The following is a 15,488-nucleotide window of genomic DNA, read 5'->3' on the forward strand; positions in this document are numbered from 1 at the left end:
TTGCTTCTTTGTATTTCTAGATCTCTCCTTCTCTCTCTCTGTAGTATTCTTAATTTGCTATGGTCTATAGACCTGTTAAACAGGAAGCTTCGAAAGCTTTCTGGTTTTGGCCATTTTGGGCTTCTTTGAATGTTTAGTACATTGGTTTTTCTTCTGTGAATACTTGGTACATATGTTTTGGTCTTCCAAGTTGTGAAAATACCCCGAAAGACCACATAAAAAGATGTGTCAAATGCCTCCTGTACTTATGCAATAAAGAGATGGTGGATGGGCTATTCTCCCATTGTGTAGCACCATGAAGAAGAGAAAAAAAATTGTTGTAGAATACTAGCATTGGCTAAGAAAGATTTTCAAATTTGACAGAAATTTCTAAATTCCCACATTATTTGCTCCAATCCATCCCAAAAACTTTTAGTTAAGTAGGACTTGAGATCATCACTTTGAGAAGCTGAAGAGTGACAAAACAAACCTGCAATCTTAAACAAACAGCATTCAAGAATGCCTAAGCATACTAAAGCAAACAATGAGAAGTGAGAAGGCAAAACTGAGAAAAAAAAATTGAAGATAACTAACCTGCAATGGGCTGAGAGCCTGAGACTGAGGTTGTTACAGCAATCATATTGGTGCGAGACGTGGAGCACTTACATTCAATTCATTACACGTCAGCTATATATGGCCCCACATCTAAGGTCATCAAACGATTGGTTGCTCCTCCGGTTATGTCTGCTTTCTCATTTTTGCTGAGTGTCAATTTACTAACTAAACTTTAAAATACAATAATCTAATACCTGAACTTTTATTTATGTTAAGTGTCATAGTAAAAGACACAAATTTCCCTTAAGATTCATCTAATTTTCTTTATCACATCAATCCTAAAACTTGGTGCTTTCAAAATGAGAACGATATCAAAATCGACGACCGGCTATAAGACTGCCTTTCACTGTACGCAACTCCCCCTCAAGGCAATTAACATCTCGAAGCGCTTTTGTCCCTCTCGAGAATGCTCGCCTACACGCAGAAACCACGATCGTCGAACACCCCGACCAGCAAGTCTCTCCCTGGATCAACCACATCAAGTACTGAACAACTATTAGGTACCTCATGAAATCAGGTACTGCGCTCCCTGAACCAACCACTATCTGACGATGACTGTTCACCGCCACTGTTCATCGTCTCCTTCGTTGAACAGCGGCGGCACTCCTTCTCTTCTCCTTTACGGGATCCCGAAACCACCAGCCACCTCGACCTAATTCATGATGAGCCCAACCAGGATCAAACCGCTGCTGAAATCTGCACTCCCTGGATCAACCACAGGTACTGAACAGCTATTAGGTACCTGCTGAAATTGACGAGATGGTGCGGATGGATCAAACCACTTCTGAAATGAAAGACACCACTACTTCGCCTCTTTATTGGACCGCGGGCGTGAACACTTTGCTCTCTGACCAAGATAGCTGCGGCTTCTAATGTAACCGTTTCTGGTCACGTACCAATTTTTTTTGTGATGTACCAATTATTGGTTAAGTACTTCGTCATTTGACCTGCTCCTAGGTGGCCTGTGACTCAGAGGATGATGGAGCTCCTTGGTGGCGAATTGCCTGGTGGTGAGCTACTTGGTGGCGAACTCCCTGGTGGTGAACTACCTGGTGACGAGCTCCCTAGTGGTGAGCTACTTGGTGGCGAACTCCCTGGTGGTGAACTACCTGGTGACGAGCTCCCTAGTGGTGAGCTACTTGGTGAGGAGCTCCCTGGTGGTGATCTAATTGGAGACGAGCTCCCTAGTGGTGAGCTACTTGGTGATGAGCTCCCTGGTGGTGATCTACTTGGAGACGAGCTCCCTAGTGGTGAGCTACTTGGTGACGAGCTCCCTAGTGATGAGCTACTTGGTGACGAGCTCCCTGGTGGTGAGCTACTTGGTGACGAGCTCCCTAGTGGTGAGCTACTTGGTGACGAGCTCCCTGGTGGTGAGTTACCTGGTGACGAGCTCCCTAGTGTAGTGCAACCCGATTGCCCTCTGCATGAGATGATCTGCTCCTCTTTGCGGGCGGCGGGAGCTGAAGGTCCCATCCTCCCTGCGAGAGATGATCTGCTCATCTTTGTGAACGGCAGGAACTGAGGGACCTGTGAGAACTGAATCAGAGGACCCGGGGGTGTTTTCCCAACGGGGCCACTCTGATGGCTAAGTTAGCACTCTGATAGTAGAGAGCTTGAAGATGATATTAGAGAAATGAGAGATCTAGAGAGCAGGGGTTACCTCCATTTTTTATACTCCTCCCCCTCTAGGGGGTCGGAGATCTTATATAGTGGTGTCCTGACAGATTTGGCGTAACTGCCTCTGATTCTCTATCGTAGTCGTTACTTGCCAGGGCTGAGCTGGTGGGCGCAGGTAACCGTTGCAGGGTACGGCCTTGTCAGACATGAGGCATTGTCAGAGTTGGCAAGCACGATGCCGCCTGGCCAGAGACGTGGGTGCAGTCTCCAGATCTGGTAGGTACGGTTGTCAGGTAGGGAATCTTCCTGCGATACGCCGAGCTGCTCTGCAATGAGCTACCTTGCACCGAGCTACTTTTCATCGAGCTACCAGTAATGTGCCGAGGTGCTTGTACCCGAGGCAGGTCTTCGTGGCCTAATAGAAGGCGAGCTGCCTGTAAGTGGCCAGCTGCTTGTGGCAAGCTGCCTGTAAGTGACGAGCTACTTGTGGCGAGCTGCCTATAAGTGCCGAGCTGCCCCTAAGTGGCGAGCTACCTATGCTGAGTTGCCTATGCCGAGTTACCTGTAAGTGGCAAGTTGCCTGTGACTGGTGAACTGCCTGTAGGTGACGAGCTGCCTGTAGTTAGCTCGAGCTGTCTTGTTGTCAAGAGGTTGCACATAGTTGGCATGAGGTGCCAGGTGTCATAATTTCACTGGAGGGCCAAATCTGCTCTCATCATTTGCCCCCACTCCCGAGCTGAGAGTAACTCGGCGAAGGGAGTAGGTTTCTCCTTTTGGCCCGTAAGTCGACGACCTAGTAAGTGCTAATCCAATTTCTTAGGCTCTGGGAGCTGCCTGTAAGGTGAGGAGGTCTCCACCAGTTCAATACTGTAGCCCTTAGGCTTTGGGGGCAACTTATAGTCCACTTTTGCTGATTTTGCCCATGCTGAAGAAGCGACTAGGTCTTAAGCAGTAATGTGGCCCGTAGGCTTTGGGAGCGACTCGTAGTCCACTCTTCTTGAATTTGCCCATGCCGAAGAGGCAACTGGGACTTATGTGGTGTCGGGCTGATTAGGTGCCGAGCTACCTGTGAGGTGTCGGGCTGACCGGGTGCCGAGCTGCCTGTGAGGTGCCGAGCTACCTGTGAGGTGTCGAACTGACCAGGTGCCGAGCTACCTGTGAGGTGCCAAGCTGACCAGGTGCCGAGCTACCTATGAGGTGTCGGGCTGACCAGGTGCCGAGCTACTTGTGAGGTGTCGGGCTGACCAGGTGCCGAGCTACTTATGAGGTGTCGGGCTGACCAGGTGCCGAGCTACCTGTGAGGTGTCGGGCTGACCAGGTGCCAAGCTACCTGTGAGGTGTCTTAGAGCTATGATTGTGTTGCATTAGCCTCGTAATGCCGATCACCCACTCCTACAAGAAGCTACTAGGATCTCGACGTTCGGGGGCAGCACTACAAACTTTAGGTCACCAGCTCACGCAGGAGCCTTGGAAGGCTCGACCAGCAAGAGCGCCCATGCAATCTATTGGCCGCCAACTCCTGCGGAAGCCACGAAGAGCTCATCTTAGTAAAGGGGAACTCACAAAGAGGACTGATAAGGTTTTATCTGAATTGAAAGTAAAGTTGGTAGAGCTACTTAGCCTGTTAGCTCCTTGCATAGTCTTTGAGTTCATACAAAATGGAAACTATAAAGCGAGAGTTTCAGTTTCTAAAAAGTGAGGACTTAGCTTTTTGGGAGGAGAGGACTTAGCTTTTTATAGGATGAGAACTTAGCCTTTGTAGGATGAGAACTTAGCTTTTTGTTGCTTGTTCCCACAGATCGACGCCAATTGATGTAACTATTTGTGGTCACGTACCAATTTTTTTTGTGATGTACCAATTATTGGCTAAGTACTTCGTCATTTGACCTACTTCCAGGTGGCCTGTGACTCAGAGGATGATGGAGCTCCTTGGTGGCGAACTGCCTGGTGGTGAGTTACTTGGTGCGAACTCCTTGGTGGTGAGCTACTTGGTGACGAGCTCCCTGGTGGTGAGCTACCTGGTGACGAGCTCCCTAGTGGTGAGCTACTTGGTGACGAGCTCCCTAGTGGTAAGCTACTTGGTGACGAGCTCCCTGGTGGTGAGTTACCTGGTGACGAGCTCCCTAGTGTAGTGCAACCCGATTGCCCTCTGCATGAGATGATCTGCTCTTCTTTGCAGACGGTGGGGGCTGAAGGTCCCATCCTCCTTGCGAGAGATGATCTGCTCATCTTTGTGAACGGCAGGAACTGAGAGACTTGCGAGAACTGATCAGAGGACCCGGGTGTGTTTACCCGGCAGGGCCACTCCGATGGCTAAGTTAGCACTCTGATAGTAGAGAGCTTGAAGATGATATTAGAGAAATGAGAGAGCTAGAGAGCAGGGGTTACCTCCATTTTTTATCCTCCTCCCCCTCTGGGGGGTCAGAGATCTTATAGAGCGGTGTCCTGACAGATCTGGAATAACCGCCTCTAATTCTTTGCCGCAACCGTTACTTGCCAAGGCTGAGCTGGTGGGCGCAGGTAACCGTTGCAGGGTACGGCCCTATCAGACACGAGGAGTTGTCAGAGTTGGCAGGCACGCCGCCGCCTAGCCAGAGACGTGGGTGCAGTCTCCAGATCTAGCAGGTACGGTTGTCAGGTAAGAAATCTTCCTGTGATACGCCGAGCTACTCTGCAATGAGCTACCTTGCACCGAGCTACTTTTCACCGAGCTGCTGATAATGTGTCGAGGTGCTTCTACCCAAGGCAGGTCTTCGTGGCCTAATAGGAGGCGAGCTGCTTGTAAGTGGCCAGCTGCCTGTAAGTGGCGAGCTACCTGTGGCCAGCTGCCTATGCCGAGCTGCCTGTAAGTGGCGAGTTACCTGTGGCGAGCTGCCTATAAGTGTCGAGCTGCCCTTAAGTGACGAGCTACCTATGCCGAGCTGCCTGTAAGTGGCAAGCTACCTGTGGCGAGTTACCTATGCCGAGCTGCCTATGCCGAGCTACCTGTAAGTGGCGAGCTGCCTGTGAGTGGCGAGCTACCTGTAGGTGACGACCTACCTGTAGCTAGTTCGAGCTGTCTAATTGTCAAGACGCTGCATGAGGTGCTAGGTATCATAATTTCAGTGGAGGGCCAAATCTGCACTCATCAGTTTCAGTTCATGCCTAGAAACTCATGGAAAAGGAAAACTGGTTTTTCTTTAAAGTTATTGTCGTTGTTGTTCTTGCTGCAATTACTGTTATTATGAGCTATCATTAGTACAGCCATTTCATCGGTAAATCATTCTGTGGAACTCGTAGCGAAGTCCCCCCACTCCCTCGAAATAATAATTTAAATAACCATCCTCACAAAAAGGGAGGTCGAATTTTCAGAAAAGATAAAGTAGAGAGATAGACAGATGTGAAGAGAGGGGGATGGAGAGGGAGAGGAGGAATAAAAAGCAAAAGTTGGGTTTCTTCACTCTCTGTGTTTCATTTCATGGGTTCCGTGTTCTGTTTATGCTCTGCATCTGTGCTAGTGTTTTATGGCATTTTTGTGTTGTTGCAGAGAGAATACGAGATGGTGCAGGATTTGATCCGACGGGATCCGATGCATGGAAGATACCACAATTCTAGCATTAAAAAGCAAAAGTTCTGTTCTGCTCTGCTCTGCCTCTGTGCTCGCCTACACGGGATCCGACGCATCCAGCAGAGCGAAGCAGCCAGCGACGAACCGTTTGGGTTCTTTTTCATTTTGTTAAGAAAGAAGACGACGAAAAGTGTATTTTATTTTCAAGGATAATTTGATATTTTTAAGTCTTAAATCGCAGGTCACGTGATATACAAATTTACAGTCCATTAATCGTAGGCATTAGTTTGTTGTAAAATGAAAGTCCCGATATTAGATAGTCGCATTTTAAAATCCAATACTACATTGACACTCGGCCTAAAATATAGATTATCTATCTAAAATTTTTCTTAAAAAATAATTGAAATTTTGTTCGATGCCCAATTCGATAAAAAGGAAAATGAAAAGGGAAAATCCATTGAAAATAAAACCCTCATTTCTTCTTCAACCAGGGGAAGAAATATGCAGAGTTTTATCTCATTCTTCAATTGTAGAGAAACATGTAAAACCCTATCCCAGAGTCAATAATAAGAGAATGCAATAAAAGAACTCCAATTTGATTTTTTAGATTTTGAGACCATAAAACCCTTGGGTGGTTTGAACGGTGAATCCATAAGGACTAATCAGAAGGGTCAAAAGAGACCCAACCATCAAAATCCCTCCTCCCAACTAAACTGTTGATCGTCTCCATTCTTCAAACCATTTTGCAGTCCGAAATGAAAATCAGACACATCACAACATATGAGAGTTAGATGAGGCACACACGAGAAAATAGATGGGGATGTTAGACATGAATACCTTCCACCCATTGTCTGATTTTATGTGACTGTTCTAACCCAATTCTCCTCTAGTGTGTGCTAAGTTAGGGTTTCTCAAAGCTCTTGTGAAAAAAGATCAATGGAAATAAAATGGATCAAGAAGAAACATAAGAAAAGGCTATAGAAGTTATTGGAGGAACGTCTTTCCTCAAAACTCGTCAAAGACCTGGATACAATGAGAAAGATGAATGAAAAAGAGAGAAAAATCATTACTGGCTTTAAAAAACGAATTTGTTAGAGAAACATGTTTTTCTCTGAACAAGAAGAGAATTCCTGATTTTTATTGCCGCATCATGTTAGCTAAAAGTAGCAGCAAGGGAGGAGGGAGAAGATAAAGAAGATAACGTTAATGAAATGGGGAAAAAGAAGAGGAGAGAGAGAGAGAGCCAGGAAAGAGATCTTAATTTGCCGCCACTATTGGTGGTGTTCGAAGGAAGGATATGATGAATGTAGACCTGGCAAAAAGTTGATTCAATCCGTGAATCCGACCCAACCTAATCCGAAAAAATAGGGTTAGAGTCTCATATTTAATAACCCGAATGTGAAATGGTTTGACCCGACCCAAAAAAACTAGGTTGGGTTGGGTCATGCGTCAACCCGCTGACCCAATTGTCAAGTCTAATTAAGATTTTTTATACATTGTTAAAAGTTTTCATTCTTTAATTTTTATTATTTACTCTTTACATATTGTTGTTTACTCTTTAAATAGTTAAAAGTTCAAGTTTTTATTTTATATTTAGAATTTTAAGGTTAATTCTTTTAATTTTGACATTTTTCATGTAATTTTTTTTATTTTTTTAAATTTCAATTATTTTTTAGGATGATCTGAATTGACCCATGGGTCAAGCCTAACCCGAACATTTAGGGTTAGGGTCTAGCATTTGACAAGTCCATCCGAAATCAACCTGAAATACCTTGACCCAACCCGAACCTGATCCACCCAACCCGATTGCCAGGTCTAGATGAATGGTTTCAAATTTCCAATTGAGGAATTTAAGAAAGGACAAATTGGTCTGAAAATGTTGAATTTTTTGTCCTAATTTCATTTTAAACGTTTCTGATTTTGTCAATATATCAGACTTCATCAAATTTTTTGTAAAAAGCCCTTTGGGTTTACATTAAACTATTTATAAAGAAAAAAAAAATCGTGTTTTATTAGCTCAGTTGGTTATAGCGTCGTGTTAATAACCATGGGCCAGTCTTTGGCTGACAAAATTATAAGGTTACACCATGAGGTGATAGACTTTAACTTTTATTAGAATATGTAATGACAAAAAAAACATAATTATATTAACTTTTTCGCGCCATGGGGGGGTAAACACCATGAGGTGATAGACTGATGAAGGTGAGAACAGCTCTCCAATCATCAATATCAAACGCACGCTTGATCACTGAAAGAAATAAGAGGCCAGAAGACAAATGCATCTGCTTATTAAAATCGACTGTTCGTATTCGCCAATTCAATCAAATCCTTGCGCAATTCTTCACAAATGGGTTAAAAAATTCAAGCTTTCTTGCGACCAAGCTCATTGATTTCTGCAACTCTGCTCGCCAGATGCATCTAGCCTCTTCTATTTTTCATCAAATCCCGCACCCGAGCTCTTATTTGTGGACTTCCATGATAAGAGGATTCGCTCAAAATGGACATTACCACCAGTCTATAGTCTTCTTTGCTGATATGTGTCGACAAGGTATTGACCCAAATCACCTTACTTACCCTTTTGTTCTTAAATCTTGTAGTGGTTTGGAGGCGTTCCTAGAAGGAGAACAGATTCATACTAACGTAATGAAGTATGGTTTCCAGTCGGATATTTATATCATGAACTGTCTCCTGGATATGTATTCGAAATGTGGGTTCGTTGATGAAGCACGCCGTCTATATGATGAAATGACTGAAAGGGATATCGTCTCTCATACCTCGATGATTTCAGGATATTTTAGTATTGGTGATCTGGCTTCAGCTCGATTGATTTTTGACCGTGTTGAAGGAGCTGATGTTGTTCTTTGGAGTGCAATGGTTGCCGGGTATACTCAGAATCGATGTCCTAAAGAAGCTCTGGATATGTTTGATCAGATGCAGAGTTTGGGGCTAAGACCAAATTCAGTTACTATGGTCGGTGTTATTTCCGCTTGCTCTCAATTAGGAGACATTGAGAGAGGAAGACGGGCTCATGATTACTTGGTTAGGACTGGCATGGAAATGAATACTGTGGTTTCCACGTCTTTGTTGGATATGTATATTAAGTGTGGTTTTATCGATGAAGCTCGCGAACTGTTTGATAGAATGCCAAGAAAGGATGTTGTGTCTTGGAATGCTTTGATAAATGGATACACCAAGAACGGCTATTTTAAGGAGGCCTTGGAAGTTTTCAATACGATTCAGGATTTGGGATTAGAGCCTAACAAAGTCACATTTCTAAGTGCACTATCTTCGTGTGCTGAATTAGGAGCAATTGAAAAAGGAAAGGAAATTGAAGAGTTATTGAATATGTCGGAACTTGGGTCTGATCTGTCAATAGAAACTGCCCTCTTAGATATGTATGCAAAATGTGGAAGCATTGCAGAATCCTATAATGTTTTCAGGAGAACTTTTCCTAGGGATGTTGTTATGTGGAGTGCTATGATTAATGGGTTTGCTACTAATGGGCACTTTAAAGCAGCGATGTCATTGTTTGGGGGCATGTTGAAAGAGGGGATGAGGCCAAATAATTTCACCTTCTTGAGTCTGTTGATCGCATGTGCACATGGGGGCTTAGTTCATGAAGCATACGAGTATCTCAATTCTATGACCATAGAATATGGCATTTCACCAAATATGGAACATTATGCTTGCATGGTTGACCTCTTAGGTCGAGCAGGACTGTTAGAGGATGCTAAAAAATTTATAGATGGCATGCCAATTGAACCTGGTATTAGTGTATGGAGATCACTACTTGGTGCTTGTACAACCCACAAGAACACTAAAATTGGGGAGTATGCTGCTCAACATCTTTTTGAATTGGAGCCCAAGGATGATGCAAACTATGTGCTTTTATCAAACATATATGCAGCCTCGGGCAGATGGGAGGATGTTGAGGATACAAGAGCAGCAATGAAACATCATAAGGCTCACAAGACTCCTGGATGTAGTTGGATAGAAAATGGTGGAAAAATCCATGAATTTCTTGTTGGAGGCATGCTCTCTGGAATGGAGCTACAATAACACCAGACTGATCATGATTGGTCAAACAAGGGGATGCTAATCAAATTATAACCTTATGTTAGTATTGGTAAGACCGAGCGTCCCTCTTTAAACATAAGAGTTAAATTAAAGTGGAGATGTAGATGTGCATGAATTATTTATTGAAGAGATGAACCAAACTAGCAGCAGGCTGAATTTACAAGCCATTGAAATATGGAGGACCGGAAATGGCAAGAAATCTGGATTTCTTTGTTAACTTAAGCCAAGGGTTTTGTCAACGTCAGTGGCCCAGTTGGTACTTTGCTGCTTTGTTGCAGCAGAGACCCGGGATCTATTCCCATTGCCACCAGGGTTGGGGGGTTTTAAGGGGATGGGGGATGGGCTTATCCCCATGGTGTAGCCCACTGTCAATTTGCATGGAACAAAAACAAAAAGCCCAAGGATTTTTTTTTTTCAATGAGGCTGGCCATCTTGAGTGCTAGTAGTATGTTAAGTGCTGAAAAGACTCCCAATCTGCTAGTAACAAAGAACACTAGGCACATCACAGTTTGTGCCACCTGTCCTAACACTTGAGAGTTCTCAAAAAACATATGCAGAAATACATGTTCATGTGTTGAGGACTGGTGGAACAAACCCATGAGGTGCCTAGCATTGTTTGTTACTAGAAGATCTGGAGTCACAAAAGGAGGGGCTACTCAAGAAATGTTCTTTCAAATAAAACTCACAGTATGTATTAATATTTATTACGTGATAGAGTTTATAAAATGAACTCAAAAAAGAACAGAGTTAGTATCTTTTATAATGCCATAATGGAACCACCACCAATCCAGGAGATAGGGATTTCCAGAAACAACTTCCCAGTAGGCAGAGATGGGCAAGCCGATTACCAGTGAATGGAAAGTGGTAACCATCATTTCTGTTCTGCTATTCCTGTAAAGTCCCCTTTCTTACATCATGTTTAAAAACAGTGCTCTTAGTTTCAGAGGTTAGGGTTTGTTGAACTATAATGCAGTTTTTTTTGGTAAGTTTGAACCATAATTCAGTTCCTTAACAAAGTTTTTCAAATGTTTCTTAAAATTGGTGGGCTAAAACATAATCATATTAGATAATTAGCTCTGAAAGCAAAGGACATGAAACACTTCCCAGAACTCTAAACTTCATGGTTGAGTTGCAACAATTAAACAAATAATCAAGCAAGAAAGTTACAACACAAGTTTCCACGATGCCTCAAGCATATCATTCTTATCTCTGATTATTGTGTTCAGTCCTGCACCAAATAGGAACACAATGAGAAGGTATTATATGAGACACTTTACCACAGGAAAAGATGGATCGGGATTTCTCCAGTTGGCAAATATGATCATAGAGAAAAAAGACCAAGACCATTTGTTAACCATAATATAAGGTCAGAATCATGCTAAGGTTACTATATTCAAATATCCTCTATCACAATTGATAAGCTTGGCAAACTATTTCTTGAATATGCAATTTTCTGTTTTGAATTCCTTATTTTCTTAACCTTACAAGTAGGTATTGTATTGATGTTACAATCTTGTAGCAAATGATCACTTGTGATAGAAATGCCAGTCGATGTCCAAATAGAGACATACTATCAAGTGTCAAGCAAATGACTATATCAAAGTAATGGTCATCTATTGGACAATGGCCTTTTAGATTTCAAAAGGGAGAAAAATAGATGGTCTAGAGCTCAAAACCATGCTTCCCCCTGGACAGTCGGCTATTTCTTTACCTCTGCACCTCATCTAATGTTTACATACCATCATCTTCATTGAATGCAATGATTATAGACCCTGAAGTATGGTTGATCCTTTTGCAATACTTGCCAACCAAATGTTCTCGGGGTGAAGAAAGCCATGGCAGTTCCACTATTTGGTTACTGAACTTAGTAGAAGTTATGTTTTGTCGGACAAAGCACATTAGTGTTTTCAACAGTTTTGCCACACAATATGGAGAATCAGTTTGGAAGCCTCCTCATGTCTTTTAATGTATTTGCAAGACAACCTTTTCCAAATATACTTCTATTTTGTCAGCATAATTTAGTTTCCCCATTCAAGTAGTTCACTTGTAAATAAAACTTACAGAGTTCTAAGAAGGAAAAGGATATGATATAAGTTCTTGTATGCAGTAGGGAAGAGTAAGGTGTATTAGCAAGAGAGAACGCAATTAGATAAAATGCCGCATGCTTAATGAATAAAGTATCCATGGAAAGAGGTACCTCATCATCGTTGTCATCCGAGTTTTTGAGGCGTGTGTTACCTCCCTCTCTATTGAAAGGCAATTTCATAGGTCCAAATGGGGTATCAACATCAAGACAACCTTTCATAGAATAACCGGTTCCCCTTCCTCTTATCATTTCCCACATTGCAGACCCAAAATCCTTTGGCTTGAATGTGATTGGAAGCTCGACAACCCCTTGACCTTTCTTACTAATATTTGCCGACTTAGAAAGACGGGCTCCCCCTATGCTCATATCTGCAAGCCAGACCTCGCACTCCAAGGAGTTCAACCCCAAATCGAAGTCATTCTCATTGTCTACTTTCAGGTGAAGGGTTGCACTGGTTTCCTCCCAAGAAAACTGATCGAACTTTACTTTCTCCAAATCCACATTAGGCTTGTAAGGCACAGGTATCTCTCCGGTCTTCTCCATAGGCAGTGTAATGTTCCCTATAACTGGCACATCAACAATAAGCTCAACAATAACCTTGTAAGGAATTATACTACCCGACTTAATGTCATCGTACGTTTGCTTGATATCATCATAGATCAGTGTCAATGGGATCTTAATGGTTTCTGATCCATGGGCATGGACGGTTCCTGCATCCGGGATAAGGCCAGAGACGAGCTTCCTGCCATCGCTTTCAACTGTGTAGTTGATGTCAACAAGGGGAATTGGGATTGGATTTGGGTTCGCGACTAGGACATCAACAACAAGGTCAGCCTTCTTTAGGTCTATAAAAGGAATATGGATGGCCGTGACATCGGCAGTGGGCTTCCCAAATCCAACGGCTTCTTCAATTTTCTCTCCAATGTCACTGATAAATTCCTTCACCTTTCCTAAGAAACCTCCTTGCTCCTCCTCCCCTTCCTTTGTCGTGGGTTTGTCCTCCGACGACATTACTTGAAAAACAAAAGAAAAGCTTAGCAAATCCTGTTCCAGAAACACAATGAAATAGAAAGGCTTGTCAATAACAGTTCTCCTTTTTATCACCATTAGAATTCATTTGTTCTGTTCTTTTCCGACACTCAACTAAAATAAAAAAATACAAGATAATGAGAAATTCCCAGCCCAAGCAGTATTGGAGAAAATAAACAAGACAAACGAATTCATGGAAGATTAAGATTTCTACAAGGTTCAATAACGTAATAGATGGATAGTATAAATTGAGGAACAACAATAATTTCCGCGGATGAATGCAGGGAAATAATAAGGGCTTACCTACTCCTTTAAGTTCGTCCAGAGAACAGAGTAACCTTATTGTGATTGATCAGGATATCGAAGGAATGCCGCAGACAAAATAATAAGACCAACAACATAACGGGAAAATGCTTGGTTTGCCGCACTCTTACAAGCGATTGCGATTTTATTGGAAATCAACCCTTAAATGGGACCAACAATTAACGAACTTCTTCCGAGGAAGATCACATCAGCTGCAATCTGACACGTTAACAATCTACAAAACAAACCTCATGCTTTCGGTACGTGACCCGATGTTTTCCAATTTCAATTTTCGTAGTTGCCCCGCACGAGACACGAGTGGCCACTGCCCAGTGCTCTTCGTATGCGCACCACGAGTCCGGATCCGACAGCTAATGTAATGTAGTTCTACATCCGTAACATCTCGCCAAGAAGCACACTAGGGAGATGTTCTCAATTCACGGCTGCTGTTGAGACTGGTTGTTGAAATCCTGTGTTGGGATTCCAATCATACATACGTACGTATACTGGAAATATATTTCCACGAGCTTATCAACTTTACATACATACTAGCGAGATGCCCCTGCGTTGCAGGGGTTAACGATAAGATATTATCTCTCTCACAATTTAAAGTCATTACTTTAGAAAATATTCACCATGTGCTAATCGTTGGAGTATATGTGCATTAATAGGTTTAATGCATTTATTATAAAATAATGTACAAGAAATTAAACTAAAATATTTGAACGGAATTAAAACAAAAATATTAAAAAAACAATAATACTACAAAATATGAGTAATAAATACAAACGAAATTAATAAGCTTAACGCATATATTACCCACCATTATTGGCCGCTAATGGTCTGTGCTGACTTGATAATAGCTTCCGACGAGGTTCTTCGTAAGGGCATGGCAGCATTGCATGCGAAACGTTCTCTAGAATACATATTCTGGGAATGTAGCTCCCCAAGAATGACAGCAGTAAGGAAATAAAACCCATAACCATAAGCTCTACAGATTCACCAGAATACAGTTGATCAGCCATTGTGATTGTGATTGATGCACCAACCACCCAGGTCCAAGTGGAAAGGAAAACAGAGTTTCTTGAAAGAACAACAGAAACATCACAAGTCAAGAAACTTTTTTTTCTTCTCCTGTTCAACAGCAATTCTTACCAGTTTTAATCTTCTCAAGAGCTTCAAATAGAGACCTCTTGCGTTTTTTGTAAACCACTGAATTCAAAACAACACAGAAGCCACGACCAGTAAATAAAAGAACCAGGTAGGCTACTAATGTGAAACAGCACTTGGCACCTAAAAACTGAGTTGAAATTTGAAAAAGGTAGGGAAATAAGAAATTTTGTACACTCTGTCAATTTATGAAAGGAGCAAAGGACAGAAAGGAGAGATTACGAATCACCAATCTCCTTCTCCTCTACAACAAACAAGAAAGAATAAGGAAACACAGAAGATTCTATACACAAGGAAATTAAAACATGCCAGAAACCAAGCAAGATAGGAAATAAACAGACTACAAAACCAAGATAAAAAAAAAAAAAAAAAATCTAAAATAAAGAGCAAGTACACAACTCGACAAGTTCAAAGGGAAAATCCCAAGACAGTCTTCTTTCAACTGACTATAAAGTAGAAAAGCATTCGTTTCTTCTCTTTTTTGGCATAAACCATGTAAATATAGACAAAATTAAAGAAAAAAAGACCAAAAAAAAACTAAAAATGATTCTAAAAAAAAAAAAAACAGAAGGCCAATCTATGCAACTCGAACTCAAGATACAAACTAGAAAACCAGTAAAAAAATAAAAGGTACCGATTAATTTTCTTCAGAAACTCAAGTGAGAAACACGAGAGAAAAAGAAGAAAACACACTCTAATTATAGAATTAAAAACGACAGTAACTGCTCATGTGGGTGTCTGATCGAGCTGCCTATGCTGAGAGTTCCCGTCTCCCGCCATGCTTAATTAAAAGGAAAATCCCAAGTAGACGAGTTTCACAATTAATCTCTGTGACAGTTCTTCCCTGTATTAATGGGGTTCAGTATAATAGTATAATACCAAGCATTAACTGAAGATTCAGGATCCAAAGACAGAGGAGGGAGAGAGGATTGAGAAGAAGACGATCGATGAGAGAATAGAGTTGAGAAAGACGTCAACGGAAGAATAAAGAGGACAGTACTGGAAACTGCAACGCGAGGTGAGAGGACGGTACCGGAAGCTGTGAGGAACCAGAGAAAAAGCAAT

General features: G+C 42.2%; 1 protein-coding gene and 1 pseudogene across 9 annotated transcripts; one reads left to right on the plus strand and one right to left on the minus strand.

Moving 5' to 3' along the window:
• Positions 1-7,871: 7,871 nt before the first annotated feature.
• Positions 7,872-10,034, plus strand: LOC104595888 (pentatricopeptide repeat-containing protein At1g08070, chloroplastic pseudogene; annotated as a pseudogene). Of its 2 annotated transcripts, XR_016076563.1 has the most exons (2): positions 7,872-8,306; positions 8,420-10,034. The product of XR_016076563.1 is annotated as a pentatricopeptide repeat-containing protein At1g08070, chloroplastic pseudogene, transcript variant X2 (transcript). The 2 variants fall into 2 exon arrangements; XR_016076562.1 differs by having other exon boundaries at positions 7,873-10,034.
• An 839-nt stretch (positions 10,035-10,873) lies between these two features.
• LOC104595889 (desiccation-related protein At2g46140-like) lies at positions 10,874-15,488 on the minus strand. Of its 7 annotated transcripts, XM_010256841.3 has the most exons (5): positions 15,147-15,488; positions 14,409-14,465; positions 14,077-14,244; positions 12,033-12,934; positions 10,874-11,063 (listed from the first exon to the last, which is right to left on the minus strand). In XM_010256841.3, exons 1-5 carry the CDS (start codon positions 15,151-15,153, stop codon positions 11,058-11,060), a joined length of 1,140 nt encoding a protein of 379 aa, XP_010255143.1. In that variant the 5' UTR covers positions 15,154-15,488; the 3' UTR covers positions 10,874-11,057. The 7 variants fall into 7 exon arrangements, with proteins under 7 accessions (XP_010255143.1, XP_088744760.1, XP_010255145.1 ...); XM_088888634.1 differs by having other exon boundaries at positions 14,077-14,667; XM_010256843.2 differs by having other exon boundaries at positions 12,033-12,965; positions 14,409-15,488.

The sequence above is a fragment of the Nelumbo nucifera genome, chromosome 5, assembly GCF_055504915.1.
Source record: "Nelumbo nucifera cultivar China Antique chromosome 5, China Antique-T2T, whole genome shotgun sequence".
NCBI lineage: Eukaryota > Viridiplantae > Streptophyta > Magnoliopsida > Proteales > Nelumbonaceae > Nelumbo > Nelumbo nucifera.

What these genes read in the sequence shown, in the direction of transcription:
- LOC104595889 (XM_010256841.3), bottom strand. An exon ending in TCTTGAGAAGATTAAAACTG is followed by an intron (nt 14,245 to 14,408) that starts GTAAGAATTGCT and finishes GTGAATCTGTAG; the next exon opens with AGCTTATGGTTATGGGTTTT. An exon ending in ACCATTAGCGGCCAATAATG is followed by an intron (nt 12,935 to 14,076) that starts GTGGGTAATATA and finishes TTGTTTTTCAAG; the next exon opens with TAATGTCGTCGGAGGACAAA.